General features: G+C 45.6%; 8 protein-coding genes across 8 annotated transcripts; 3 read left to right on the forward strand and 5 right to left on the reverse strand.

Annotated features, from left to right (window-relative positions):
• Positions 1–793: 793 nt before the first annotated feature.
• Positions 794–1,584, reverse strand: LOC135005092 (histone H2B 1.1-like). Its single transcript, XM_063951884.1, has one exon. The coding sequence runs from the start codon at positions 1,542–1,544 to the stop codon at positions 1,164–1,166; it is 381 nt and encodes a 126-aa protein (XP_063807954.1). The 5' UTR covers positions 1,545–1,584; the 3' UTR covers positions 794–1,163.
• Positions 1,585–1,804: 220 nt separating this feature from the next.
• LOC135005089 (histone H2A type 1-like) lies at positions 1,805–2,335 on the forward strand. The gene has a single exon (XM_063951881.1). The coding sequence runs from the start codon at positions 1,890–1,892 to the stop codon at positions 2,280–2,282; it is 393 nt and encodes a 130-aa protein (XP_063807951.1). The 5' UTR covers positions 1,805–1,889; the 3' UTR covers positions 2,283–2,335.
• Positions 2,336–3,109: 774 nt separating this feature from the next.
• On the reverse strand, positions 3,110–3,604 carry LOC135005087 (histone H3). The gene has a single exon (XM_063951879.1). The coding sequence runs from the start codon at positions 3,574–3,576 to the stop codon at positions 3,166–3,168; it is 411 nt and encodes a 136-aa protein (XP_063807949.1). The 5' UTR covers positions 3,577–3,604; the 3' UTR covers positions 3,110–3,165.
• Positions 3,605–14,860: 11,256 nt separating this feature from the next.
• On the forward strand, positions 14,861–15,728 carry LOC135005085 (histone H1B-like). The gene has a single exon (XM_063951876.1). It carries the CDS (start codon positions 15,005–15,007, stop codon positions 15,668–15,670), a length of 666 nt encoding a protein of 221 aa, XP_063807946.1. The 5' UTR covers positions 14,861–15,004; the 3' UTR covers positions 15,671–15,728.
• Positions 15,729–16,924: 1,196 nt separating this feature from the next.
• On the reverse strand, positions 16,925–17,330 carry LOC135005095 (histone H4). The gene has a single exon (XM_063951886.1). The coding sequence runs from the start codon at positions 17,294–17,296 to the stop codon at positions 16,985–16,987; it is 312 nt and encodes a 103-aa protein (XP_063807956.1). The 5' UTR covers positions 17,297–17,330; the 3' UTR covers positions 16,925–16,984.
• A 1,371-nt stretch (positions 17,331–18,701) lies between these two features.
• Positions 18,702–19,191, reverse strand: LOC135005091 (histone H2B 1.1-like). Its single transcript, XM_063951883.1, has one exon. The coding sequence runs from the start codon at positions 19,131–19,133 to the stop codon at positions 18,753–18,755; it is 381 nt and encodes a 126-aa protein (XP_063807953.1). The 5' UTR covers positions 19,134–19,191; the 3' UTR covers positions 18,702–18,752.
• A 202-nt stretch (positions 19,192–19,393) lies between these two features.
• LOC135005090 (histone H2A type 1-like) lies at positions 19,394–19,923 on the forward strand. The gene has a single exon (XM_063951882.1). It carries the CDS (start codon positions 19,479–19,481, stop codon positions 19,869–19,871), a length of 393 nt encoding a protein of 130 aa, XP_063807952.1. The 5' UTR covers positions 19,394–19,478; the 3' UTR covers positions 19,872–19,923.
• A 775-nt stretch (positions 19,924–20,698) lies between these two features.
• On the reverse strand, positions 20,699–21,193 carry LOC135005088 (histone H3). The gene has a single exon (XM_063951880.1). It carries the CDS (start codon positions 21,163–21,165, stop codon positions 20,755–20,757), a length of 411 nt encoding a protein of 136 aa, XP_063807950.1. The 5' UTR covers positions 21,166–21,193; the 3' UTR covers positions 20,699–20,754.
• Between the last annotated feature and the right edge of the window lie 3,238 nt (positions 21,194–24,431).

The following is a 24,431-nucleotide window of genomic DNA, read 5'->3' on the forward strand; positions in this document are numbered from 1 at the left end:
TCTTATCAACGTCCCAACATTTGATATAAGGCTCATAACAGATGATATAGATGACGACTGAGAAATAGCAAATCAGAAAAAATGAAATGTCATAAATATAGGACAGCATAAAGTATAATAAATATATATATATATATATATATTTATTAGCACTGCACTATAATTTATTTTATATAATAGATTACTTTATTTAGCACACTGTTGTTCATAGACTTATTTTTATTGAAGTAAAAAAAAAAAAACATTTAGAATTTAACCGTTTTAATATCCATTATTATATATTGTCCAGATAAATAATAGGTATATAATAAGTGACTTGCACAACCTCATTGGGATTGGAGGATGAAAATTCAAAATGGACCAATGAGTCGAACAGATTTCGGCGGAACAAAACAAAATCACTCCAATGACATGCCGCTTCTGGCTGGTCAGTGTAACGTCTGTCCCGGGCTCGGTCTGAGTGTCAGCTCTGCGCTTCGGTCTCTCTTCTCCCTGTAATAATGAGCGCCGCTGATACTGCACTCAGCCAGTCCCGCTCCGGAACACTGCTGCTCAGCCACCCCCTGTATCTCTGTTACTATAGGGAGCACAGCTGGCACGTGTACCTAAGCCAGCATTGTATTGTGCGATCATAAAGATCTCCTTTCATTAAATGCAGCTAAACGGAACCTGATGTCTTATAATGGATTCGGTGCAATATACCTGCAGTGATACCGGAGATTGGATCCCGGTGTTACACGTGCAGTGATACAGTAACAATAGCATTCTACACAGGGCATCTTGAAAGACAAACAACCTTTTAGCAACTGTGTTTATAGGAGATTCAAAGTGATACGAACAACGGGACCAATTGCTACAATCTACTGATACTTTGTAACATTGGAATAAGATACAATAATTCTCTAGTTCTGCAGCAGCTACACGGGCAGTCACTGCTCTATGGATTGCTTTATGTAAGCACTAATGCTGACATCTGTAATATGATGACTATATGACCCCGCTTTAGTTTGGAAGTGAATATACAGTTCATGGAAGCGGAGATACAATAAGGCAGATTTGCAAGTAGCACATATAATACCCATCATAGTTTCAGCCCGATTAGAGAGGAGGTGGGTGGCTCTTAGAAGAGCCTTTGTGTTGATGTGGGTCAGAGAAGGGGGTGATTACTTGGCGCTGGTGTACTTGGTAACAGCCTTGGTGCCCTCGGACACGGCGTGCTTGGCCAGCTCTCCCGGCAGCAGCAAGCGTACGGCGGTCTGGATCTCCCGGGAGGTGATGGTCGAGCGCTTGTTGTAATGAGCCAGGCGAGAAGCTTCCCCAGCAATGCGCTCAAAGATGTCATTGACAAAGGAGTTCATGATGCCCATAGCCTTGGAGGAGATGCCGGTGTCAGGGTGCACCTGCTTCAGCACCTTGTAGACGTAAATGGCGTAACTCTCCTTCCTGCTCTTCCTACGCTTCTTCCCATCCTTCTTCTGGGTCTTGGTCACCGCTTTCTTAGAGCCTTTCTTAGGCGCCGGAGCAGACTTTGCTGGATCAGGCATTCTTTAGGCTCTCTTCGACACAATGTAGAAAATCTGTGCGGTCATCTCACACATCTGTTTTATTTATAGGCAGCTTATGCAAACGAGGCATCACCAATGCAAGCTACACTATTGGGTAGAAGTGTCATGTGACACTGGTAGGCATCGTAACCCCACTCTTCTTTTTGCGGATTGGTCTGTGGATGAAGTTGAGCTGCATTGTTTAGCTTGTAAGCAGACCAATCACAGAGCAAGCAGCATGTCGCTTCTGAGTATATATGTAAGAGGAGGGCGGTGTTTTAGAGACATTTCTCTCAGTGTTTCTGTTGAAAGAGAGACTCTTTTATCTCATTGAACCTCGCAAGCATGTCTGGAAGAGGGAAACAAGGCGGCAAGACCCGTGCTAAGGCAAAGACTCGCTCATCCCGGGCCGGTCTCCAGTTCCCAGTCGGTCGAGTTCACCGTCTGCTGAGGAAGGGAAACTATGCGGAGCGTGTGGGAGCCGGTGCCCCGGTGTATCTGGCCGCAGTACTGGAGTACCTGACGGCTGAGATTCTTGAGCTTGCCGGAAACGCCGCCCGCGACAACAAGAAGACCCGCATCATCCCCCGCCACCTGCAGCTGGCTGTGCGCAACGACGAAGAGCTCAATAAACTGCTCGGTGGGGTGACCATCGCCCAGGGAGGCGTTCTGCCCAACATCCAGGCCGTGCTGCTGCCCAAGAAGACCGAGAGCCACAAACCAGCTAAGAGCAAGTGATTTCACTGCTAGATACTTGTCCCCGCAACACAAAGGCTCTTTTCAGAGCCACCCACCCTGACCCCAAAGAGCTGATTCATGATATGCTGTACATGTGGGAGTAAGTAGCCCGCTGTTTAGCGGGATAGGTGCGAGTATCGTACTTGGCGTTGTGCTTCTGACGGGAAGTAAATCAGACCCTTGCGTGTAACAAGCAGTAGAGCGCAGACATAACAATGTTATTTCCATAATGTTCTTTCTGCAATAGGACTTATAGCGCTAAACAAATTAAATTAATACAATACAGCACAGAAACCGTGGAGCGCAGGGAAGCTATGCAGGAGATACTAAATGGACATTTAGAGAGTGATGAGTGTGTATGAAAGATTCTAGAGCGGGGGCCTCTCGAGCTATGCGGGGATGTGAGTTCCATAGAATCGGAGCTGCACGGCTAAATGCTTGACCCCCAGATTCATTAAGGGAGGTACTAGATGTGTAGGGCAAGTTCCTCGGTAGAGGACTCTATAAAGAGCCGCCTTACAGGCATTTACTTCCATAGAAAAGTGCTCATGGAGCCTTATTAAAACGTTCCCTTACACTTGATCAACTCTAACCTTTCATGGTGAAGACTAGTAGCCCCCTGTGCCCTGACTGCACGCTGAATTGAGGAGGCTCCCGCCACTGTTCCAGGGCAGCGGCAAGCTGGAAGGAAGGTGCGGGTAATTAAGGGATATAGGCCGTGAGCTTAGTGGCTACTAACTACGAGGAGCCTGGGCAGAGCTAAAGGAGGTGGTATCCGTCCAATTAAACACCATTGTGTAACTTATGCTTCAGCTGGTTTAGAAGGATTTGGTGGCTCTGAAAAGAGCCTTTGTGTTGCTGCGTGTATAGGAGTGCCGAGTGTCTATGCCCTCTCCCCTCGGATTCTGCGGGCTAGCTGGATGTCTTTGGGCATGATGGTTACCCTCTTGGCGTGGATGGCGCACAGGTTGGTGTCCTCGAACAGCCCCACCAGATAAGCCTCACTGGCCTCTTGTAGGGCCATAACGGCAGAGCTCTGGAAGCGCAGGTCGGTCTTGAAGTCTTGGGCGATCTCACGCACCAATCGCTGGAAGGGCAGCTTGCGGATCAGCAGCTCGGTGGATTTCTGGTAGCGGCGGATCTCTCTGAGAGCAACAGTCCCGGGACGGTAGCGGTGAGGCTTCTTCACGCCGCCGGTAGCTGGGGCGCTTTTCCGAGCAGCCTTGGTTGCCAGCTGCTTGCGGGGAGCTTTACCTCCGGTAGATTTGCGGGCGGTCTGCTTGGTCCTGGCCATCTCTCCTCACGAAACACGTCTAAAGGCAAAAAGACGAATACATATAGAAAGCAGCCGCTAGCATCTCTATTTATGCACTGTGCTGCGCTGTCATTGGATGAGTTAAAGGCGCCTTTCATCCTGATTGGCTTAGGCATATGCATAGTACTTTTCAAAAAGCCCTCCAAGACTTTAGGGTTTCTCCCGGGTGCGGCAACAAAATCAGTCTCCATTAGAGGTTTTATCACGTTTCAGCCAGAAGGATTGCTGTATTCCGGGAAGTCTATGCTGGCATTCTAGCCAGGGGAGACAATCAAAACACACACACACACACACACACACACACACATAGCAGTGATACAAGCCTCAAGTCTAAAGAGTCTTGAAATAGAAACCTTATTACATACAGTACTGTGAATAGCTACCGTCGGCGGGAATAGTACGTATGGGGACAGATGTGCCTCACCAGCTGTGCTCTCTACTGTCCGGGAGATCACAGTATATGTCTGCAGTAAAAACATCAGCGATTAATATGTCTGCTTACCAAGTAACATTCACGATACGATAGTCATTTGCATATTACAGCATTAAGAATACATTTATCTGGTAGATCTCAATTATCATATTATGAGAAGCTTTAGAACGGAGAATAATCAGATCTTCTGCCTGCATTGGGGACGATGTGATACTAATGTGAAACAGTAAGTAGTGTTACACTATTGTTACTATTCTATGAATACATCAGTAGATACTATCAATACCAAAGTATCAAATAAAACCACAAGCCAAATCTCATTAATCTGAGAAAGACAAAGTACAATACATGGAGAACACAGGAGGACATTTGTCTAGATAGTGTAAGGGTTTGCAATGAATGGGCTATTGGTGGAAATAACAATCAGATACAAGTGAATCACTTTTTCTTTTTGTATAGCTGAATTATTATAAATGCATATTTAATGAGTTAAGTTTCATTTCCCATTTATAAAAACAAACAAACAAACAAACAAAAAATAAGGGGTTGTTTGTTTAAGAATTGGCAAAAGGTGTATTTTATTATGTTCAATCGAGTTTAAAACTCTTATAGGGGATTATATTGCTATGAGCACAATGCACATTCAGTGACCTGAATGTATGGGAATTAAGAATAAAAATGTAATGTCATAATAATGACTCACTATGCTATGGTGCACTACAGAATACCTACAGTGAGTGCTCCTCCTTTTATTCTATCTGTGTAGGGGTTGGGTGTGCTACTGTCCATTACTCCTCATGCAATTCTATACCTATTACTGAGATTTAGTTAGTACTAAGGGAAGAGAATATTATAAATGAATAATCCATACTAAGGCAGATGGTGATTGGTGATTACCTCCTACATGGTGCCAGGTGGGATGCTTAGGGGCTACTGGCTTACCTATTGGACCCCTTGCATGTGCTACCATCACTGGAGGACAGACGGCATTTATTTCTTAGAGCGGTGGGTAATTACATTTTAGTAAACTGTTGAGAAACCTTGTGAAATATTTTGGAAATGTTCACACGACCATTTCTATATTTCCACACACTTTTACATCACTGGTGTAAAATAAAGAGTCAAAAGGATTACACCAGGCATGTCCAAACTGAGGCCCTCCAGCTGTTGTGAAACTACATATCCCAGCATGCCCCGACACAGTCTTGCTGTCAGAGAATGCTAAAGCTGTGTCAGGGCATGCTGGAAAGTGTAGTTTCTCAACAGCTGGAGGGCCGCAGTTGGGACATGCCTGGATTACACTGTACAATATGAGTAGAAATGAAACAAGCAAAACTGTTTAGGAACAGAAACTGGTTGTCTTGCTCCTTAAACTTTGCCAGCAAAATGGCCGCCGTTGCCATGGTTACTAGAAATTGCTAGGCAACCGAAAATGGTTGTCATGCTTAATCTACTTGGCCTGAAAAATGGCCACTTTCTCCTGCAGGGTCCACAGGGTATCCACAGGATACATTGGGATATGGATGAGCGACAGCGGATCTTGCACCAATCGGTCAAAGCTTTCTGGGCTCCCAGTACGCAGTGGGCCCGTCTATATATACCTGCCACCTGGCTCAGGCAAATCAGTTTTTAGTTTGGTGAGGCAGGAGCCGGACCATGGTCTAAGGGCTGCTAGTTTTTGGCAGCCATAAGCTTTTTTACTTTATTTTTATAGTCTTACTATTTTTTTCTGAGTGATCTTTCTAAACAGCGTCTTATACGTACCTTAGAAAGAGTCACTCCAACTACTCCCCGCCGAGTCGCGACAACGCTTACCCACGAGTACAGTGCTGTTTCGGCGGGCGTCTGTGTCGGATAAAACTAGCAAGTCCAGCAGACGTTACCAGGCTGTGGCCGGAGCACGGGAGGAAGGTAAGGCATAGGTTCCGCTTAGAGGGGGAACATGGACACAGCCGCACTCTTTTGGGGGAAACTACCAAACAGTCGCTGACGCGGCTGCCACCGAGAGTGCACAAGTGCTAGGCCTTAGGGATCAAAGGCTCCAGGAGTAGCATGAGGCTGCGATCCCTAATTTTGAGATCAGCAGTGGGGAGACGGATGCACCCCTGGTCGCCCCTCCCCCCCCGATTCACGACCAGTTTCCTCCGAGTCTCCTGCCATAAACTGAAGCGGCTGTGTGACTGGTGCATCAGTGTTCACTTGGCAATCTGTGTTCACTATATTTTCACGGAGCGGCGGTGGACACTTATAGCATATGGATCCACTCGTATTTATCGATTCTGGAAGCGGGGTAAGTCTCCCTGTATCCCGCTCTCCTGAGTGGGGGCTATAAAACACTAAGTGGGTCATTCAGACCTGATCGCATGCTGTAGTTATTTGCAGCCGTGCGATCGGGTCTGAACAGCGCATGCGTGGGGGCCGCAATGCGCAGGCGCGTTGCTGGCCGGCGATGGCCATCACTGGGCAGCGACAAAAATAATGAAGAAAGCATTTGCAGCAGCAAACACAAGAAGATTGACAGGAAGAGGCCGTCCGGGGGTGTCAACTCACCGTTTTCTGGGAGTGTTGAGGAAAACGCATGCGTGTCCGGCCGTTTCCATGGAGGGATCCTGACATCAGCTCCAGCAAGGATCATTGCAGCGGGTGAGCAAGTCCTGAGCTGTGCAGAGACTGCACAAACTTTTTGTTTGTGCAGCTCTCTGCACAAGCGTTTGCAGCCATACACAGCAATCCCACCTCCCCTGTGGGTGGCGATTACCTGGTCGTAGCAGTGCAAAAAATAGCCTGCATGCAACCATGTCTGAATTAGGCCCTAAGTCTCTATCTACCTTTGAGTACAAATAGTTGGATAAGGGCATAATGCATATGAGTTTGATAATATTACTGTGGTTTCTTTTGCTATGCGTCTGAATACAGTTAAAGCATTTTTATAAAGTAATGCAGTAATATGTTTCTCCTACATACGTGAACTGTACCTGTAGTTGAATATGTGGTCATATTGCTTATTATACTAATGTATAATCTGTGACTGACTGTTAGTGTGATTGCTGACTTTGCTATAAATTCTGTCAGTTTTCTCTGTTTACTCCGATCCTCAATGCTGGTGCTAAACAGGGTAGGGTCGGATTGTATGTCACTTTAACACATTTTAAAGTGATTACAGTCACAAATTGTGTATTACACTGTTAAATTGTCTGATTATTTATCATGTCTTAGAGCAGAAAAGGTGAGGAAAACACACTCACATCAGCACCAACACTCATATCATGTTTGTCATGTAAAGCTGGGTTAACATCTCAGGATCTGGTTCAAGATGGGTTGTATGCAAACTGTATTAGCTTTCACCAAGGTCTCTTGAAATATTCAAGGCAGATGCAGGTGTAAGTTGATCCACCATGGGCTATGTTTGCACAGGACATTATCCAGTATAGCTGAGTGGATAATTCCAACTTCTGTACCGGTGATAGGTTGCACTATTATATGTGCAGCACAGGGGAAGCAGTAGCCTCTCAACAGAAACAGGCTGAAAAGCCAGTGGTAAGTAAATCATTTAGACACAAAACAACATCTTCAGAGTCTACACATGTTTCAGATGAGGACTCATCAGAGGACGAAGACTCATTACACTCTGGTTCTGAATATGAGGATGAGGAAGAAGGTCTCAGCTCAGTGGACATATCTGAGTTGATTACTGCAATGAAATCCATTTTATCCTTAGAAGAATCAACATATACTGTGTTAAAATCCAAGGCACCTTTATTTAAACGTCCCAAAACAGGTAAGACTGAGTTTCCTGGATCAGAACAGCTGACGGAAATTATGGAAGAGGCATGGGTTATGCCCAGTAAGAAATTTAGAATTCCTAGGAAATGGAATTCCAATTACCCTTTTCTGACTGAGGACTGTTTAAAGAGAGAGGTAGCCCCTAAAGTAGATATGCATGTGATTCGCTTAGTGCAAAAATCTACATTACTTCTGCCTTCAACATCAATAAATGATGTCACGGATAGGAGAGTAGATGGTTTGCTAAAAAACAACAACTTTTTTTTCCCTGTCTGGGGCAATCATTAGACCAGCCATGGCCTCAGCCTGGATGGCTAAAGCAGTGGCTGTCTGGCAAGATGCATTGGTAGGGGAAATTTCAACGACATCCAGAGAGCAAAAATCCCATGTGACACATATCAAACAGGCTGCAATATTCTTGGAAGAAGCAGCCTTAGATATGGGCACTATTGCCTCTCAAACATCAGCCTCAAAATTAGCCGCTCACCGAGCAGTTTAGCTACGCACCTGGAAAGCTGATTCAGAATACAAAAAAGATAAGCCATCAGCCTGATGGTGCGGGCCTCCACCTGGGGGAACCCAGGGTGGGAGGCCGACTTATTCATTTTGCACAAATCTGGCAGCAGTCTACCACAGATGCCTGGGTGCAAGAAGCGGTGTATCCCAGTTATGCGTTTTCTTTCAGGAAAAACCCTACTCAAAGGTTTTTTTTTTTTATTGTACCAGCCTTTCTTTGGTAGAAACGAGGGCCAGGGTTTTGCAAGAGGCAGTTCAGAAATTGCTTCAGTCAGGAGTAATCATTCCTGTTCCTCCTGCACAACAAGGACAGGGTTTCTACTCCAACCTGTTTTTAGTCCAGAAGCTGAACTAGTCGTTCCAGCTCACACTCAATCTAAAAATGCTGAACAAATACATTTGGGTACCTCGGTTTCATATGGAGACCTTACATTCCATCATTTTGGCTATGGAACCATGGGATTTTATGGTATCCCTGGATATACAGGATCCTTACCTGCATGTTCCTATAGCTCTGTCCCATCAGCGCTATCTCAAATTCGCTATCCTCCAACAGCATTTTCAGATTCAGGCTCTGCCATTTGGTCTGGCCACAGCCCCCAGAGTATTCACCAAAAATGTGGTGATTATGGTAGCTTATCTCCGCCAGCAGGGGATAAGAATATTTCCATACCTCAACGATCTTTTTATCCTGGCACAGTCTCAGGTATTGCTTCTGTGTCATCTGCAACATACAATAGAGTGTCTGCAGAAGCACGGTTGGCTCATAGATTGGGCAAAATCATCTTTTGTTCCGTCATAACGGATGACTCATTTGGGGCTGTATTGGATTTGAGCCGTCAGAGAGTAATTTTACTTCTGAGAAAAATATCCAAACTTCAGTAAAGGATCCAGGAGCTTCTACACTGTCGAAGAGTATAAATTCTCGCAGCAATGTGTGTGATGTGTCTAATGGTGTCAATTTTCAACATGGTAGAGTATGCTCAGTTCCATTCAAGACCTCTGCAACATCGGATCCTTACCAAGTGGAATGGGGTCATCAGACAATAAAAATGCAGACTATGATTCTTCCTCTGGAAGGAAGGAGGTCATTAGCCTGGTGGCTACAGACAGCCCATCTGGACAAAGGGAGACCCTTTTGGATATCAGATTGGGAAATTCTGACAACAGATGCCAGCCTTCAGGGCTGAGGAGCAGTGTCAGGAAGAAATTGCTTCTAGGTGCAGTGGACCAAGGAAGATGGATGCCCTGTCAGTGAGATGGGACTTTCGTCTGGCCTATGTGTTTCCTACCATCACCCTGTTAACCAGGGTGGTGAGAAAGGTAAAAGTATGGATGGTGTAATGGTTAGCATTACTGCCTCACAGCACTGAGGTCATGGGTTCGATTCCCACCATAGCCCTAACTGTGTGGAGTTTGTATATTCTCCCCGTACTTGCATGGGTTTCCTTCGGGTACTCCGGTTTCCTCTCACAATCCAAAAATATACTGGTAGGTTAATTGGCTTCCAACAAAGAAAAAAAATAACCCTAGTGTGAATGTGTGTCTGTGTGTACATGTGATAGGGTTTATAGATTGCAAGCTCCACTGGGGCAGGGACTGATGTATATGGCTAAATATGCTCTGTAAAGCACTGCAAAATATATGTATAATATATAAATAACTGGTAATAATAATAATAATAATAATAATAATATGTGTACACTATATAAAAAACTGGTGGCGGTAGTAATAATAATAATAATAATAATAAAAAGGAAAAGTGCCGTTATACTAATAGCTCCGGCTTGGCCCATAAAACATTGGTGCACAGATCTGCAGAGGATGTCGATGGATGCTCTATTCCTACTACCTCAACATCCAGATCTACTGATTCAGGGGCCTTGCCATCACAGACATCTGGATTGACTGTCTTTGATGGCGTGGCTCTTGAGACCTCCATCCTGAAGTCAAAAGGATTCTCTCAACAGGTAATTCAAACAATGCTTAGAGCAAGGAAAACCTCCTCAGCTCGCATTTATCACATAATATGGCAAGCCTATATTCAATGGTGCAGTGAACGGAAACTTGACCCCAGGTCTTTCAGAATTTCCAGAATCCTAGCATTCCTTCTGGTTTAAGGGTGGCTTCTTTGAGAGTGCAGGTGTCAGCACTAACTGTATGGTTCCAAAAGAAAATTGCCAACCTACAGAATGGGCACACTTTTTTCCAGGTAATGCTGCACATTCAACGTCCCTCTGTTCCTCCTACAGTGCCTTGGGATCTAAGTTTAGTTCTAAAGGCCCTTCAAGTTTCCTCATTTGAACCACTTAAAAGAGTAGATTTTAAATGGTTGACAGCTAAGGTTCTCTTTCTTCTGGCTATGGCTTCAGCTCGAAGAGTTTCAGCATTTGGCGCATTATTATTTTGTCCTCCATTTCTCATTTTTTATCCAGATAGATCGGTTCTCAGAACTAAATCTGGGTATCTTCCTAAGGTGGTGTCTAAATTCCACCTTTACAAAGAAATTGTAGTCCCGGCTTTCCAGGGGCCAGACCTATCTGCGGGAGATGCATCGTTGGAAATTGTCCATGCCTTAAGGATCTACGTAGATCGTACCAGTGCTATCAGAAAGACAGATTATCTCTTTGTTCTCTACGGATTTCATAGGAGAGGGTGGCCTGCTGGTAAGCAGACACTGGCGAGGTGGCTTTGGATGACGATTTCAGAAGCATATTCGAAGGCTGATCTCCTGTTTCCGGATAATGTCTCTGCTCACTCTACTCGTAAAGTAGGTCCATCATGGACAGCACAGCATGGTGCTTCAGCAGAACAGATATGTAAGATAGCCACATGGTCTTCCATTAACACATTCATTAGACATTTTGCTTGTGGATACCTTTGCCTCTCAGGATGCTGAATTTGGGCCAAGCATTCTCCTGTCTAATCAGGAGCGTTGCCACCACTAAATTGCTTTGGGACATCCCAATGTATCCTGTAGATACCCTGTGGACCCTGCAGGAGAAATATAAGTTATGGTAATAAGTTACCATTGATAACAGTATTTCTCCTATGTCCACAGATATCCCACCTTGACGCACCTGATTTGAGGATCCTTTTACTCACTAAACTCTTCCCTCTTGTACGGAAGGGTGGGAGGTTGTGCATGTGTGGTCTTCTCGCCTGATTAGTGCTCTACATGATGCTCCTGCCTTAAGCTTTGGAAAACAACTGATTTACCTGACCCAGGAGGCGAGGATATATGGACGGGTCCACTGCATGCTGGGAGGCCAAAAAGCTTTGACCGATTAGTGTAAGAACCGCTGTCGCTCAACCATATAACAATGTATCCTGTGAAACTTGTGGATTTAGGAAAAATACTGTTATCAATGGTAAGTTCTTACCATAACGTATATGTTGCTATGGTTGCCGAACTGTTGCCAGGGAACAGAAACTGGTTGTCATGCTTAAATCAAATTTGCCATCAAAATGGCCACTGTTGCCATGGTTACCCGACATTGCTAGGGAACTGAAACTGGTTCAATGTTTAGACTACTTGGCCTTCAAAATGGCCAGCATTGCCATAATTATCGGACATTGCTAGGCAACTTCCCTGGAGCACTTTCCCAGCTGGTATGGAGCCACCCAGGTGAAAAGAGGAACAGTTTCCCCGAGTTTTGGGGCTTGTTCTTGGGGAATCTATACAAAGCAAAGGCCCTGGTACTGGAAAAAACGGTTTAATGTCTCATACTGATGTAACGGTATTGGGCAGCATGAAGCCTATTACTAAGGGTATGGCCGAAACTAGGATTTTCGCCACCAGGGAAAAAGCAGTGATTCCCCTCCCCAAAATGTGTTTATAAAAAATGTTATTATTAATAATAACAATAGTAATATTAATAATAATAAAATAAAAATATAAAAAAAAAAACCCTAAGACTAAAATAATCACATTATCAAAAATTTAGAAAAAAGAGGGATATTTTGGACAACATCCCCCTATGTGATCCAAATGCCCTCTGAGTCACATACCCCATCAGCGGCGTGTTTCACTACATTCCCCCCTGTGTGTCCCCACACATTGCACTTTATCATAACACCTCATTACTGCACTACATTCCCCTATCCACTGCACTACATCACTACACTACATGCATTCACATCAGTCCCTGCCCCAGTGGAGCTTACAATATATATTCCCTACCACATGCACCACTTAAACAATTTTTATTGGGACTCAATTAATTATATTTTTGGATTGTGGGAGAAAACTGGAGTACCCGTAGGAAACCCATGCAAATACAGGGAGAATATACAAACTCCACACAGTTACAGTAGAGCCATGGTGGGAATCAAACTAATGACCTCAGTGCTGTGAGGAAGTAATGCTAACCATTACACCATCCGTACTGCCTCTGAGAAGCTTTAGATCTGAGTATAATCAGAAATTCGGAATGTGCTGGAAACTATTATACTAATAGGAAACAGTAAATACCATTGTATGTACTTGCAAACTATACTCACTAATTCCAGGGAGATATTAATATGAATGCAGATATACATAAAAATAAAAATAAGAAAAGTCACAACTACATATGTCAAAAACACTGTCTATGGCATAAAATAATAATGATGATTTCATTTTTAAAACGTTAATACATTAATCATATTAGGTCATATTAGGTCATCGCTACCGTACGGTAGCTTTAGAATGGAGTATGAACAGAACTTCTGCGTGTGTGAAACGATATGATACTAATGGGAAACAGTATTATTCAATTGTAACTATTCCATTGAAACATTTGGATACAATCTGTGAAAGTATCAACTTAGACCACAAGCTAAAGCTTATGTATCCGGGAAACTGCATGAAGAGAATATAAAGCTGCTGTGTACTGTATGTGGATTGTACAAAGGGGATTTTCATCTGCTCAGTGGAGACTAATTTCAGATACAATAGTCCCTGTACGTAAAATCAACCACTTATTGTTCTATTTTAGTTACTGTCTTTTTCTTTATGCAGATATATTTATTTATTTTTATATCCATTTTACATGTTCTTGAAAAAAATAAACATTAAAAGTATTGAAAAAAATATATTTTTATGGGTCAGCTTTTATTTCTATTTTGTTTCTACCATCCTTGGGGCCCCAGAAATCCCTAGTAGTGGCCCAGGTCTAGCTCCGTGTTCTCCCTACCTGCTCTGGAGACTCTCAATGCTCTAGATCACAACTCCAGCATGCAATCATGGGTTGGGGAAGAGAGTGAGACCTGGATGGTACTTGCTGCTGGCACACGCCCTCCAGTTAGTAGTCATCGGTATTTTTCAAGAACCCGCTTCCATCTCCATTTGCCTTCCATTCCTCAATGTCGATCCTCTCCTCTCAGCTAGTTATTTTTTAACAAGCTACGTCATTTAAATTTTATTCCGCATAACTATTGTGAGCATATAATTCTTCAACATCTTCCTATCTTCTCCTATTTGTTCTTCCTTTTCCTCCCCCGTGTTCCATCACGTCTCCCCCGATTTTCCCCTTGTCTCTCCCATCTCCCCGTTTGTTTCCTGTTGCCATCTTTACCCATTCACCTTTATTTTCCCCCTGTTTCTCTTCCTTTCATCCATTCCTTCCACCTGCCACTACCCTTAGAGGTCCCCTTATGTATCCCCATATTTCTGCCTCTCCATTTTTCCCTCTGTACCCTTATTATTCTCCATATTATTACTGTCTCCTTTTATTTGTATCACTATTCATACCGATTCCCTCTGTTGTTCCTTTTGCTCCTCTGATCTCCCACTCCTCGTCTCCTTATTTCTCCCGTCTCCAGATATTGTACCCTTTATTCCTATGGTCTCACCCTATTGCTCCCATGTCCTCTTTTAAAAATATCAGTCTCCTATCAATGGGAACGGGACCCCATAGCCCACCTACTGACACACTTAAGATGCATAGATATGCATCAATGTCTATATGGATCATTATAAGAACATGTGGAGAAAACGCCACCAGCATTTTTCAGGACATGGAGAATCTCAGGCCGGCAGGATTATTCTGAAGCTGATTATGCACGCCAGATATCTTTCTTTTATTTATTTAGTCAAAGTAACTAGAGTTCCCAGACAGGAGTGCCAATACCTCGTGGGGCAACCTGCCTGTGCTATCCATCCGGGTGTACAGCATCCCACACATCACCTTTATGTCTTTCAAAATGCGGCATCCTCTGCACTGATTATGCCCCAGCCACCTTTGTTCGGTGTAGTGCCTGGAGGAGAGAAAAGTGCCCGATGAGACATTTTTCGCTTCGCAGAAAAGATGTATTACACGCCAGCCAGATCATGCCTGGTCTAGGTGAGCTGACAGGGGCTATTCCCGGCACTCTTCACAGCGCATAGGCTAGCAATGACAGTAAAGGGTTAGGGGAGACCTTGGAGTACTGGTGTGGTGCAGAGAGCCAGCTCGCCGCTCACCTCATGCCCTATAAAAGACTGTTTTTCTGCGCTAGGGAAACACAAGGTGAGAGCAGATTCCCCCGTACACTCAGACAGGGAAGAGTTTACACGGCTGCTCATTCCGCCAATGGGAGCACAGAACACCTCACTCTCGGCAGCCAATCACAGCACAGCCGGCAGTGTATATAAAAGACGTGAGTCAACACCGGGCGTTGTAGTATTATTGATTAAAGTTAAGTTCTGCAAACATGGCGGAAACTGCCCCCGTCGCCGCCGCTGTTCCTCCATCAGAGGTCGCAGCCAAAAAGAAGAGGCAGCCGAAGAAAGCTGCTGGAAGAGCAAAGAAGAGCGGCAAGTCTTCTGGACCCAGCGTCTCCGAGCTGATCGTAAAAGCCGTGGCCGCCTCTAAAGAGCGCAGCGGGGTTTCTCTTGCCGCCCTGAAGAAGGCTCTGGCTGCCGGAGGCTACGATGTGGAGAGGAACAACAGCCGCATCAAAGTGGGGGTGAAAGGATTAGTGACCAAAGGAACTCTCACCCAGGTGAAAGGTACCGGCGCTTCCGGCTCCTTCAAGCTCAATAAGAAACAAGTGGAAAGCAAGAAGGCCGCCCAGAAGTCCCTGAAGCCCAAGAAACCTGCAGCGAAGAAAGTGGCCAAATCCCCGAAGAAGCCCAAGAAGGCTCCGAGTGCAGCCAAGACCCCGAAAAAGGTGAAGAAACCCGCTACAGCGGCTGCTGCCAAAAGCCCAAAGAAGCCTATAGCCGTGAAGCCTAAGAAGGCGGCCAAGAGTCCCGCCAAGAAGGCGGCGAAGCCCAAAGCTGCCAAGAGTCCGGCCAAGAAGGCCGCGAAGCCAAAAGCCACAAAAAGCCCGGCCAAGAAGGCAGCTAAGCCTAAGAAAGCTGCGGCCAAGAAGTGATTGTAAAGCCGCAGCCTCTCTTCCTTGTTATCCCCCAAAGGCTCTTTTCAGAGCCACCCACCCTGTCTCGGCAGAGCTGTAGGCGCACGATGTGATCTATTGGGGGACTAAATAAAAACTGTAGTGAAGAAGTCGCTACATGTGGCAGAAATATCTAGTTTGTCCCTTACACATCAGTTCTAGAAACATAGCTCTTGATAGCAGGATATGGACCACTTGGCCCATCTACTCTGCCCCATGCAGTCACTGCATAAGTGGGATATGCAGGGGAGCGGGACTAAATGCAGTTATCTGTTAAATCTGCAGATAGATCGGGAACGTATACACTAAAGTGTCGGGTTCTTCTATCTCCAGCCGCCCGTAGTAGCTGAATGGTTGTTTTATGTGTACTTGGTCGTACAGTCTGGTGTAAGGAACAGCACCGCGTGTTCTGCACGCCATTCCCGGTGATGTACAGACTGCGAGGTACCCGGACAAGGTATAATTGTTTGCTACAAAAAAAAAATGCCTCCCTTGAAAATACAGCCCCTGTTCCTATAGCTCGTTTCTGGATTAATGTAGGAGACCCTTAAATTAGTTAATTAACGTTCAAAGCCTGCAGGACCCCTCTATGGACTAGGCGGCGGGTGGCAGGCTGTGTGGTGCCCTGGATGATATGTAGTCCTGCAGCGCTTGGTGCCTCCTTTCCCGAGCCCCTTACCTCTCCCAGGCATTGTCCCCCCAAAAAATGAATTATGTAACCTGGCTGCTTTCATCAAATTTGCATATAAGCTGAGCTGCGCTGATTGGTAGAAGTAAGCATGTCCCCCTCCACCGATTGGTTTAAAGAAGAGCGGTTACATTTTTCAAAAACTCCGCCGATAAGCTAAGCTGTAAGAGAACATGGATTTCCTAGTGAATACTTAGTTTGTCCTTCATAAAAAAAAAACTTGTGTTCAACAGCTTAGAACTAGTCAGCCACCGACAGTGTGTTGTGCCATCTTCGAAACAAAGGATCATGGCGGTACCTCTAGGACAAATCTACTCACGTCTCACCCACTGCAAGAATTCATAAACATTACACATTAGTAGTGGCCAGCTTGGGCATAAGCTCACTAAAATACTGGCCCGGTCCTTTCATCATCACTCCAAATAAAGACAGCAACCACTAGCGGTGTGCCTAATGTGAGGGAACGATTAAGTACTAGGACCCGGCTTATAGTCAGAGTACAGCACTACACAGAGACGTTGGGTTACAGATCTTTCGTAGAAGAGATGGGCGGCCCTGAAAAGGGCCTTTGTGTGCGGGTGATGGTATTAGATGCGCCTCGGTGTTTAGCCTCCGAAGCCATACAGAGTGCGGCCCTGGCGCTTGAGAGCATAGACCACATCCATAGCGGTGACCGTCTTCCTCTTGGCGTGCTCGGTGTAGGTGACGGCGTCCCGGATCACGTTCTCCAGAAACACCTTCAGCACCCCGCGGGTCTCCTCGTAGATGAGGCCGGAGATACGCTTCACGCCTCCTCTCCGGGCAAGGCGGCGGATGGCAGGCTTGGTGATGCCCTGGATGTTGTCCCGCAGCACCTTCCTATGGCGCTTAGCGCCTCCTTTTCCGAGCCCCTTACCTCCTTTACCTCTTCCAGACATTATTCAATAGCTAACGACAAAGAAATATGAGGCAACCCATTTTCGGTTGCTCTTTAGAAAGAGGTAAGCGGACCTGATGGGTGACTGAGCACTTTGAGAGGCGGAGTCATGGCTATAATTAGATGTTAAAAAGTCACTGCCTTACCATCAGATTAGGGGCATAAGATGTATACGCAATATAAAGTTACACTTAGCTAAGATCTTTTTTCCCATACAATTCCTGTACTTGGTACAACATAATATTCAACCTAAGATACAATGTAATATTATCCATACTGAGTCCCATTCTTATCAACGTCCCAACATTTGATATAAGGCTCATAACAGATGATATAGATGACGACTGAGAAATAGCAAATCAGAAAAAATGAAATGTCATAAATATAGGACAGCATAAAGTATAATATATATATATATATATATATATATATATATATATTAGCACTGCACTATAATTTATTTTATATAATAGATTACTTTATTTAGCACACTGTTGTTCATAGACTTATTTTTATTGAAGTAAAAAAAAAAAAAACATTTAGAATTTAACCGTTTTAATATCCATTATTATATATTGTCCAGATAAATAATAGGTATATAATAAGTGACTTGCACAACCTCATTGGGATTGGAGGATGAAAATTCAAAATGGACCAATGAGTCGAACAGATTTCGGCGGGACAAAACACAATCACTCCAATGACATGCCGCTTCTGGCTGGTCAGTGTAACGTCTGTCCCGGGCTCGGTCTGAGTGTCAGCTCTGCGCTTCGGTCTCTCTTCTCCCTGTAATAATGAGCGCCGCTGATACTGCACTCAGCCAGTCCCGCTCCGGAACACTGCTGCTCAGCCACCCCCTGTATCTCTGTTACTATAGGGAGCACAGCTGGCACGTGTACCTAAGCCAGCATTGTATTGTGCGATCATAAAGATCTCCTTTCATTAAATGCAGCTAAACGGAACCTGATGTCTTATAATGGATTCGGTGCAATATACCTGCAGTGATACCGGAGATTGGATCCCGGTGTTACACGTGCAGTGATACAGTAACAATAGCATTCTACACAGGGCATCTTGAAAGACAAACAACCTTTTAGCAACTGTGTTTATAGGAGATTCAAAGTGATACGAACAACGGGACCAATTGCTACAATCTACTGATACTTTGTAACATTGGAATAAGATACAATAATTCTCTAGTTCTGCAGCAGCTACACGGGCAGTCACTGCTCTATGGATTGCTTTATGTAAGCACTAATGCTGACATCTGTAATATGATGACTATATGACCCCGCTTTAGTTTGGAAGTGAATATACAGTTCATGGAAGCGGAGATACAATAAGGCAGATTTGCAAGTAGCACATATAATACCCATCATAGTTTCAGCCCGATTAGAGAGGAGGTGGGTGGCTCTTAGAAGAGCCTTTGTGTTGATGTGGGTCAGAGAAGGGGGTGATTACTTGGCGCTGGTGTACTTGGTAACAGCCTTGGTGCCCTCGGACACGGCGTGCTTGGCCAGCTCTCCCGGCAGCAGCAAGCGTACGGCGGTCTGGATCTCCCGGGAGGTGATGGTCGAGCGCTTGTTGTAATGAGCCAGGCGAGAAGCTTCCCCAGCAATGCGCTCAAAGATGTCATTGACAAAGGAGTTCATGATGCCCATAGCCTTGGAGGAGATGCCGGTGTCAGGGTGCACCTGCTTCAGCACCTTGTAGACGTAAATGGCGTAACTCTCCTTCCTGCTCTTCCTACGCTTCTTCCCATCCTTCTTCTGGGTCTTGGTCACCGCTTTCTTAGAGCCTTTCTTAGGCGCCGGAGCAGACTTTGCTGGATCAGGCATTCTTTAGGATCTCTTCGACACAATGTAGAAAATCTGTGCGGTCATCTCACACATCTGTTTTATTTATAGGCAGCTTATGCAAACGAGGCATCACCAATGCAAGCTACACTATTGGGTAGAAGTGTCATGTGACACTGGTAGGCATCGTAACCCCACTCTTCTTTTTGCGGATTGGTCTGTGGATGAAGTTGAGCTGCATTGTTTAGCTTGTAAGCAGACCAATCACAGAGCAAGCAGCATGTCGCTTCTGAGTATATATGTAAGAGGAGGGCGGTGTTTTAGAGACATTTCTCTCAGTGTTTCTGTTGAAAGAGAGACTCTTTTATCTCATTGAACCTCGCAAGCATGTCTGGAAGAGGGAAACAAGGCGGCAAGACCCGTGCTAAGGCAAAGACTCGCTCATCCCGGGCCGGTCTCCAGTTCCCAGTCGGTCGAGTTCACCGTCTGCTGAGGAAGGGAAACTATGCGGAGCGTGTGGGAGCCGGTGCCCCGGTGTATCTGGCCGCAGTACTGGAGTACCTGACGGCTGAGATTCTTGAGCTTGCCGGAAACGCCGCCCGCGACAACAAGAAGACCCGCATCATCCCCCGCCACCTGCAGCTGGCTGTGCGCAACGACGAAGAGCTCAATAAACTGCTCGGTGGGGTGACCATCGCCCAGGGAGGCGTTCTGCCCAACATCCAGGCCGTGCTGCTGCCCAAGAAGACCGAGAGCCACAAACCAGCTAAGAGCAAGTGATTTCACTGCTAGATACTTGTCCCCGCAACACACAGGCTCTTTTCAGAGCCACCCACCCTGACCCCAAAGAGCTGATTCATGATATGCTGTACATGTGGGAGTAAGTAGCCCGCTGTTTAGCGGGAAAGGTGCGAGTATCGTACTTGGCGTTGTGCTTCTGACGGGAAGTAAATCAGACCCTTGCGTGTAACAAGCAGTAGAGCGCAGACATAACAATGTTATTTCCATAATGTTCTTTCTGCAATAGGACTTATAGCGCTAAACAAATTAAATTAATACAATACAGCACAGAAACCGTGGAGCGCAGGGAAGCTATGCAGGAGATACTAAATGGACATTTAGAGAGTGATGAGTGTGTATGAAAGATTCTAGAGCGGGGGCCTCTCGAGCTATGCGGGGATGTGAGTTCCATAGAATCGGAGCTGCACGGCTAAATGCTTGACCCCCAGATTCATTAAGGGAGGTACTAGATGTGTAGGGCAAGTTCCTCGGTAGAGGACTCTATAAAGAGCCGCCTTACAGGCATTTACTTCCATAGAAAAGTGCTCATGGAGCCTTATTAAAACGTTCCCTTACACTTGATCAACTCTAACCTTTCATGGTGAAGACTAGTAGCCCCCTGTGCCCTGACTGCACGCTGAATTGAGGAGGCTCCCGCCACTGTTCCAGGGCAGCGGCAAGCTGGAAGGAAGGTGCGGGTAATTAAGGGATATAGGCCGTGAGCTTAGTGGCTACTAACTACGAGGAGCCTGGGCAGAGCTAAAGGAGGTGGTATCCGTCCAATTAAACACCATTGTGTAACTTATGCTTCAGCTGGTTTAGAAGGATTTGGTGGCTCTGAAAAGAGCCTTTGTGTTGCTGCGTGTATAGGAGTGCCGAGTGTCTATGCCCTCTCCCCTCGGATTCTGCGGGCTAGCTGGATGTCTTTGGGCATGATGGTTACCCTCTTGGCGTGGATGGCGCACAGGTTGGTGTCCTCGAACAGCCCCACCAGATAAGCCTCACTGGCCTCTTGTAGGGCCATAACGGCAGAGCTCTGGAAGCGCAGGTCGGTCTTGAAGTCTTGGGCGATCTCACGCACCAATCGCTGGAAGGGCAGCTTGCGGATCAGCAGCTCGGTGGATTTCTGGTAGCGGCGGATCTCTCTGAGAGCAACAGTCCCGGGACGGTAGCGGTGAGGCTTCTTCACGCCGCCGGTAGCTGGGGCGCTTTTCCGAGCAGCCTTGGTTGCCAGCTGCTTGCGGGGAGCTTTACCTCCGGTAGATTTGCGGGCGGTCTGCTTGGTCCTGGCCATCTCTCCTCACGAAACACGTCTAAAGGCAAAAAGACGAATACATATAGAAAGCAGCCGCTAGCATCTCTATTTATGCACTGTGCTGCGCTGTCATTGGATGAGTTAAAGGCGCCTTTCATCCTGATTGGCTTAGGCATATGCATAGTACTTTTCAAAAAGCCCTCCAAGACTTTAGGGTTTCTCCCGGGTGCGGCAACAAAATCAGTCTCCATTAGAGGTTTTATCACGTTTCAGCCAGAAGGATTGCTGTATTCCGGGAAGTCTATGCTGGCATTCTAGCCAGGGGAGACAATCACACACACACACACACACACACACACACACACACACACACACACACACACACATAGCAGTGATACAAGCCTCAAGTCTAAAGAGTCTTGAAATAGAAACCTTATTACATACAGTACTGTGAATAGCTACCGTCGGCGGGAATAGTACGTATGGGGACAGATGTGCCTCACCAGCTGTGCTCTCTACTGTCCGGGAGATCACAGTATATGTCTGCAGTAAAAACATCAGCGATTAATATGTCTGCTTACCAAGTAACATTCACGATACGATAGTCATTTGCATATTACAGCATTAAGAATACATTTATCTGGTAGATCTCAATTATCATATTATGAGAAGCTTTAGAACGGAGAATAATCAGATCTTCTGCCTGCATTGGGGACGATGTGATACTAATGTGAAACAGTAAGTAGTGTTACACTATTGTTACTATTCTATGAATACATCAGTAGATACTATCAATACCAAAGTATCAAATAAAACCACAAGCCAAATCTCATTAATCTGAGAAAGACAAAGTACAATACATGGAGAACACAGGAGGACATTTGTCTAGATAGTGTAAGGGTTTGCAATGAATGGGCTATTGGTGGAAATAACAATCAGATACAAGTGAATCACTTTTTCTTTTTGTATAGCTGAATTATTATAAATGCATATTTAATGAGTTAAGTTTCATTTCCCATTTATAAAAACAAACAAACAAACAAACAAAAAATAAGGGGTTGTTTGTTTAAGAATTGGCAAAAGGTGTATTTTATTATGTTCAATCGAGTTTAAAACTCTTATAGGGGATTATATTGCTATGAGCACAATGCACATTCAGTGACCTGAATGTATGGGAATTAAGAATAAAAATGTAATGTCATAATAATGACTCACTATGCTATGGTGCACTACAGAATACCTACAGTGAGTGCTCCTCCTTTTATTCTATCTGTGTAGGGGTTGGGTGTGCTACTGTCCATTACTCCTCATGCAATTCTATACCTATTACTGAGATTTAGTTAGTACTAAGGGAAGAGAATATTATAAATGAATAATCCATACTAAGGCAGATGGTGATTGGTGATTACCTCCTACATGGTGCCAGGTGGGATGCTTAGGGGCTACTGGCTTACCTATTGGACCCCTTGCATGTGCTACCATCACTGGAGGACAGACGGCATTTATTTCTTAGAGCGGTGGGTAATTACATTTTAGTAAACTGTTGAGAAACCTTGTGAAATATTTAGGAAATGTTCACACGACCATTTCTATATTTCCACACACTTTTACATCACTGGTGTAAAATAAAGAGTCAAAAGGATTACACCAGGCATGTCCAAACTGAGGCCCTCCAGCTGTTGTGAAACTACATATCCCAGCATGCCCCGACACAGTCTTGCTGTCAGAGAATGCTAAAGCTGTGTCAGGGCGTGCTGGAAAGTGTAGTTTCTCAACAGCTGGAGGGCCGCAGTTGGGACATGCCTGGATTACACTGTACAATATGAGTAGAAATGAAACAAGCAAAACTGTTTAGGAACAGAAACTGGTTGTCTTGCTCCTTAAACTTTGCCAGCAAAATGGCCGCCGTTGCCATGGTTACTAGAAATTGCTAGGCAACCGAAAATGGTTGTCATGCTTAATCTACTTGGCCTGAAAAATGGCCACTTTCTCCTGCAGGGTCCACAGGGTATCCACAGGATACATTGGGATATGGATGAGCGACAGCGGATCTTGCACCAATCGGTCAAAGCTTTCTGGGCTCCCAGTACGCAGTGGGCCCGTCTATATATACCTGCCACCTGGCTCAGGCAAATCAGTTTTTAGTTTGGTGAGGCAGGAGCCGGACCATGGTCTAAGGGCTGCTGGTTTTTGGCAGCCATAAGCTTTTTTACTTTATTTTTATAGTCTTACTATTTTTTTCTGAGTGATCTTTCTAAACAGCGTCTTATACGTACCTTAGAAAGAGTCACTCCAACTACTCCCCGCCGAGTCGCGACAACGCTTACCCACGAGTACAGTGCTGTTTCGGCGGGCGTCTGTGTCGGATAAAACTAGCAAGTCCAGCAGACGTTACCAGGCTGTGGCCGGAGCACGGGAGGAAGGTAAGGCATAGGTTCCGCTTAGAGGGGGAACATGGACACAGCCGCACTCTTTTGGGGGAAACTACCAAACAGTCGCTGACGCGGCTGCCACCGAGAGTGCACAAGTGCTAGGCCTTAGGGATCAAAGGCTCCAGGAGTAGCATGAGGCTGCGATCCCTAATTTTGAGATCAGCAGTGGGGAGACGGATGCACCCCTGGTCGCCCCTCCCCCCCCGATTCACGACCAGTTTCCTCCGAGTCTCCTGCCATAAACTGAAGCGGCTGTGTGACTGGTGCATCAGTGTTCACTTGGCAATCTGTGTTCACTATATTTTCACGGAGCGGCGGTGGACACTTATAGCATATGGATCCACTCGTATTTATCGATTCTGGAAGCGGGGTAAGTCTCCCTGTATCCCGCTCTCCTGAGTGGGGGCTATAAAACACTAAGTGGGTCATTCAGACCTGATCGCATGCTGTAGTTATTTGCAGCCGTGCGATCGGGTCTGAACAGCGCATGCGTGGGGGCCGCAATGCGCAGGCGCGTTGCTGGCCGGCGATGGCCATCACTGGGCAGCGACAAAAATAATGAAGAAAGCATTTGCAGCAGCAAACACAAGAAGATTGACAGGAAGAGGCCGTCCGGGGGTGTCAACTCACCGTTTTCTGGGAGTGTTGAGGAAAACGCATGCGTGTCCGGCCGTTTCCATGGAGGGATCCTGACATCAGCTCCAGCAAGGATCATTGCAGCGGGTGAGCAAGTCCTGAGCTGTGCAGAGACTGCACAAACTTTTTGTTTGTGCAGCTCTCTGCACAAGCGTTTGCAGCCATACACAGCAATCCCACCTCCCCTGTGGGTGGCGATTACCTGGTCGTAGCAGTGCAAAAAATAGCCTGCATGCA

Source organism: Pseudophryne corroboree, unplaced genomic scaffold, assembly GCF_028390025.1.
Source record: "Pseudophryne corroboree isolate aPseCor3 unplaced genomic scaffold, aPseCor3.hap2 scaffold_1959, whole genome shotgun sequence".
In the NCBI taxonomy this organism is placed as follows: domain Eukaryota; kingdom Metazoa; phylum Chordata; class Amphibia; order Anura; family Myobatrachidae; genus Pseudophryne; species Pseudophryne corroboree.

Excerpts from the sequence above, each read along its gene's own strand:
- LOC135005092 (XM_063951884.1), bottom strand. The coding sequence starts at position 1,544 with ATGCCTGATCCAGCAAAGTCTGCTCCGGCGCCTAAGAAAGGCTCTAAG.
- LOC135005089 (XM_063951881.1), top strand. The coding sequence starts at position 1,890 with ATGTCTGGAAGAGGGAAACAAGGCGGCAAGACCCGTGCTAAGGCAAAG.
- LOC135005087 (XM_063951879.1), bottom strand. The coding sequence starts at position 3,576 with ATGGCCAGGACCAAGCAGACCGCCCGCAAATCTACCGGAGGTAAAGCT.
- LOC135005085 (XM_063951876.1), top strand. The coding sequence starts at position 15,005 with ATGGCGGAAACTGCCCCCGTCGCCGCCGCTGTTCCTCCATCAGAGGTC.
- LOC135005095 (XM_063951886.1), bottom strand. The coding sequence starts at position 17,296 with ATGTCTGGAAGAGGTAAAGGAGGTAAGGGGCTCGGAAAAGGAGGCGCT.
- LOC135005091 (XM_063951883.1), bottom strand. The coding sequence starts at position 19,133 with ATGCCTGATCCAGCAAAGTCTGCTCCGGCGCCTAAGAAAGGCTCTAAG.
- LOC135005090 (XM_063951882.1), top strand. The coding sequence starts at position 19,479 with ATGTCTGGAAGAGGGAAACAAGGCGGCAAGACCCGTGCTAAGGCAAAG.
- LOC135005088 (XM_063951880.1), bottom strand. The coding sequence starts at position 21,165 with ATGGCCAGGACCAAGCAGACCGCCCGCAAATCTACCGGAGGTAAAGCT.